Here is a 4,943-nt window from a genome sequence, read left to right as displayed (position 1 = left end):
ATTATTATTAATTTCACTACATTACTTTTTAATTTGCATTATAAACTTTCAGTACATTACATTATCTTAGTATTAATAAAAGATAATTGGAATCATTTTGTTTATTTTACTATGTTATTATGCTTATCCGATTTGCTTAATTTTATTATTTGATGATTTTTTGATACATCAGAAAATAAAAGAAGCAAAAACAGAAAGCAAACTAGGCTCGCGGGCGAGCAACACCTGAAGCATCAGCTATCAAAACATTACTAAGCTGAGGAGGACAACTATGCCAAATCTTTAGGGAGACATCTAAGGTAGCGCCCTTCTTGGCAAGCCAATCTGCACACTCGTTGCCTTCTCTAAGAGTATGATGGAAAGCAATAGTCCAATCCATGTTTTGGAATTGTCTAATTTTCTTGATGAGAGGAGCATAAGGATGAAGAGGAGAGATATCATGTTCCATCAAACCAATTGCAATTGTAGAATCTGATTCAATAATCACATTGTTGAAACCTCGGTCCATTCCTAAGCAAAAACCGTTGTAAATGGCATGAAGCTCGGCTTGTAAGCTAGTTGCAATCCCAATAAATCCAGAAAATCCGAGTAACCAATTACCCATACTATTGGGCATGATACCTCCAAAGCCGGCTCTACCAGGATTGTTGAGGGAGCTGCCATCCACATTGACTTTGATAGTGTTTCCTAGGGAGAAATCCAAGATACATGACGTAACGGCTTCTGCAAATGCGATGATTCAAAAACCTGCAAAAAAGTGTCAATTGAGCAGTGGATTTGGCTAAGACAATGCCACTTGATCCACCTGTTATTATTAAACACAAAGTCATTCCTAGACTTCCAAATAAACCAACAAGTTACCATAAATATAACCTCATTCGAAGAAGTGGCATGTATGGTAAACCAATTCGTAAATTCAGTTGTTGAATAAAAAGATGGTGAAGAGAAAAGAAGAGCAACCCAAATAGAAGTAGAATTGGGACAATCCCTGAATAAATGTAAAAGATTCTCATCAGATGAATGACACCTTTTACATGAGGAATCTGTGGTCATATGCCGCATAAACCTAAAGGCATTAGTGGGAAGGCAATTGTGAAGAACCAACCAACAAAAGTGCTTAATATTTTCTGGAAGCTTAGATTTCCAAAGCCAAGTCCAACTATAAGTAGAAGAGGAGGCTGAAGACAAGTTAGAAATTTGAGAAATCCAATGATATCCCGACTTAGTTGAATAAGTACCGGAATTAAAATGACCCCAAATGATGATGTCAGAGGATTCTGTATCGATAAAAAGGCTTTGAATTTTCAATTGAATATGAATGGGAATATCAGTTGTTAAAGAATTAAACATCCAGGAACCCTGATGATATATATCTTGAAGCAGCAAAGTAGACTCGCTAATATGAACATAAGGCACCAAATTACAAAGACAACCATCGTCAAGCCAGTTGTCATACCAAAGCGACAGTGCACCTTTTCCAATTCTAAACATAAAACCCGGCTTCAAAACTTCCATTGTTTTGATTATAGAATTCCAAATGCAAGAGGCTCCTTGACGTTTAGGGACACTAAGTATGTGGTCTTGATGTAAGTATTTTTCAGTGAGTAGCTTCACCCACAACTTATCTGACTGGTGTAGGAGATCCCAAATAAGTTTGCCAAGAAGACTAGTATTGGAATGTCTAGCTAAACGAATACCAAGACCTCCCTTAGATTTTGGCTGACTAATAGTATTCCAATTAACCCAATGGCAATGTTTGCTGCCCCAAATAAATTTTCTAACTGAGGCATCAATTTTGTCACACACTCCCTGAGTAAGCCAAAGGTTTTGCATTGTATAAATGGGAATAGAAGTTAAGACAGATTGAGCTAAAGTAACCCTGCCCGCTCTACTGAGAAGTTTACTCTTCCAACCATCAAGTCTACCATTAATTTTATCCATGATAAAAGAAAAGTCGGAATTCTTAATTCTTCCTGAAAGCATAGGGAAGCCAAGATATTTTCCAAGCTGCGAATTGTGGTTAAAATGTACAATAGATTCGAACTTAGCCATCTTGACCCTTGAAATATTGTGAGATGTCATGAATCTAGATTTTTGAATGTTCACTTTAAGGCCTGAAGCATGACAAAAGGATTGGAGAACCTCTTTAACCATGTGTGCCTGGGAGGACTTTGCTTCATTGAAAACGAGACAATCATCTGCAAAAAATAAATGAGAGATAGCAGGTCCATTTCTAGAAATCTTAACAGGTTTCCAATGGTTGGATTGGACTTTCTCCTGAATCATTAAAGACAACTTCTCCATGCAAAGAACAAAGAGATAAGGAGATAAAGGATCTCCCTGTTTATTATTTGATGATGGTATCAATGATAAATGAATGAAAAATCATTCCCAGAAGTGAATGAAGTCTGATCCATTGATGTTACTATATTCCCATAAGTGAATGTAGCAAACACGATTACCATGGACAAAATTGTGGTTATGGTCATGGTAATAGTCATGACTGCGGAAAAAGTGGGCAAATTAGCAAAACTATTGAAAATATATGTGACATTAGGTAGTTCCCGAAGAACTAGAAAATAAAAAGGGAAAACCTTAATATTGAAGCATCTTTTAATGATTGCTCAAAGAATGAAATTTTCTTGAAGAAATTATGAAGATCATGTTGAGGCAAAATCCATTTTAGTGTTTTAATGACAACAAACCTTATGGAATAAATGTTAAGTTTTATGAATGGTGATCTACTGATGTTTGCACTTGAGTTTTTGTTGAAAGATAGGTAATGATAAAAGTGGACAAGCTAGAAGCCACTCACATCAACAAGTGCATTTTATATACTCAAACATTGAAAGAATCGGAGTAGCATCAGATGATCATAACAATAGCATCACAAGCTTCATGAAGATTTTTAAAGGATGTTGTTTGAATCATAAGAGGTTTCATTTGAAGATTCAAACAAGAAAGCAAGTTTCATGGTTAATAGTCTTCCTCATCACCACAAGGTTCACAATGAGTATTAAAGATTCAAGGAAGAATATGAAGATCATAGTTGATGGAAATACTTGCATCACGAGCTATAGAAGAACATATTTGATGTTATCATGTCAAAGCTCACATTGAGTTTTGTTACATGCTTTGAGAATTTACTACTACAATTAACATCAATGCAAATGATGCATATGTTGAAGATCTTCAAAACCTACTCAAAGTTTCATCTTAGCTTCTCAAGACAAGAATGATCTAAGAATGATTTTCCATGAATTTACAAAGGAGTTTATGCACCACAAGGCATAAAAGTTTCAATCATTGTCTAAGCTAGAAAATGATAATCCTCATGATGAGTACTCCCACGCCTCCACTAAAAGCATCTCAAAGTATTCAATGAACAAGCAACAATGTGTGCAAAACATCAAGAGGAATTGTGGAAAGTTTTGCAGCAACATGAAGATCCCTCCTTAAGAAAATCTTGAGATACTGTTTCAAGAATGATCTGAGAACATTTTTAACAGACAGACTGCACTTTTGAATATAAGCACATTTTGGATTAAGTGCTTTCTGATTTTATAAGTCAACTTTGGACAAAACAAATAAGCACTTTACAAAGGAAATACGGATCAAATCTCTACAGAAGATAATATCTTTTTGGATCAACACTTTTGATGGAAAATGAGCATATACCTTTCCTAGTCATAATTCATGCAATGAATTATAAGTTTGATCTTTTATGATCTTTTATGGTATTGATCATCCAATGAAAATACCTGATCATATATCATAGGCCAATCAAATTGCAACAACACATTATGAACTATGAGTTGTGATGTACTTGCAAAATGACTATGTTGGAACATTCTTCAATGGTGTTGTCATACAAGTACATTTTTGTCTCACATGCCTTTGTACTAATCCAGCTGGTTTATTCCCAAGCTAAGGCTATCTCTGAGTTGTCCTTGAGCCTACTGAACAGCTGCATATCACAAAGGAAATAGAGATGAAGCTTCATCACACTTGCTGATGCAGTCAAGACTGGTTCAAGACTGATTCAAGAATAATCCTGCACACAGTTTTTCAAAACCATTTCCAACTGTCATGTGTCCTTTTACTAAGGTTCCAAACGGCTATATCTGACCTCTGACATTGGAAGGAAGCAGGAAACAACTCATTTGTACTTGCCAACAGCTCACACTTCTTTGGCTCTTGTGGATCAAAGCAAAACTCAGTTCAAGACTATTTCAAGAATGAGCAGAGAATCTGGCAATTTTGCAGCAGCTGTCTAAAGCATCTTGGGCACTGAGTAACAGCTATAATTTGCTCTCTAACTGATATACTTGAAGGCCAAGACTCACACATAAGGTTGCATCTATAAAAGGCAAGCAAATCCAAGAGAAAGAGCGAGAGTTCAAGCTACAAATCATCAATTACTTGTTTTTGTCTACAAGTCCTAAAACTCTTCTTTCATCACTCAAACTCAGGCTCTTCATTCACATCATACTTCTGAGTTTATTGAATGTTTCTATTTGCTTCTCAAACAACCTTTGAGTTCCTACAAGCAAATTTCTCAAGAGACCACTTTTAAACATAACCCACTTTTAAGTGGTTATATCTTTGTCTCTCAATTTTACCACTCACACTCCAGCTCTCTATCAACCTATTGGATCACAATATTACTGAGTGTATTGAGTGTATTTTGTATAAGCTTCTCAAACTAGTTTTGAGTTTTTGTATAAGCTTAGATCCAGAACAACTTCCCTTTGTAAAAAGAAGATTGGCTCAAGTCAATACGTAACTATTGATTGAGTGACACCTCTGTAAGGCTGAGGTAGATCAAGCTTGTAGGGATTGGAGGTTTCTGATCGTGGTTTAGATCAAAGAAGATTTGTATTTGAGATCGGTAGTATCTCGAGATCATAGTGGAAAACTCACAGGCGTGGGGACTGGACTAG

The 4,943-nt window shown here is 35.9% G+C and overlaps 1 protein-coding gene across 1 annotated transcript; it reads right to left on the bottom strand.

Annotated features, from left to right (window-relative positions):
* Positions 1-202: 202 nt before the first annotated feature.
* On the bottom strand, positions 203-604 carry LOC123905382. The gene has a single exon (XM_045954986.1). The coding sequence runs from the start codon at positions 602-604 to the stop codon at positions 203-205; it is 402 nt and encodes a 133-aa protein (XP_045810942.1).
* Positions 605-4,943: the final 4,339 nt, after the last annotated feature.

This window comes from Trifolium pratense, linkage group LG2, assembly GCF_020283565.1.
Source record: "Trifolium pratense cultivar HEN17-A07 linkage group LG2, ARS_RC_1.1, whole genome shotgun sequence".
Lineage (NCBI taxonomy): Eukaryota > Viridiplantae > Streptophyta > Magnoliopsida > Fabales > Fabaceae > Trifolium > Trifolium pratense.
The sequence above is the reverse complement of the archived record's forward strand: the minus strand, read 5'-3'. Positions and strand labels throughout refer to the sequence as shown.

What these genes read in the sequence shown, in the direction of transcription:
- LOC123905382 (XM_045954986.1), bottom strand. Translation starts at nt 604, where the DNA reads ATGGGTAATTGGTTACTCGGATTTTCTGGATTTATTGGGATTGCAACT.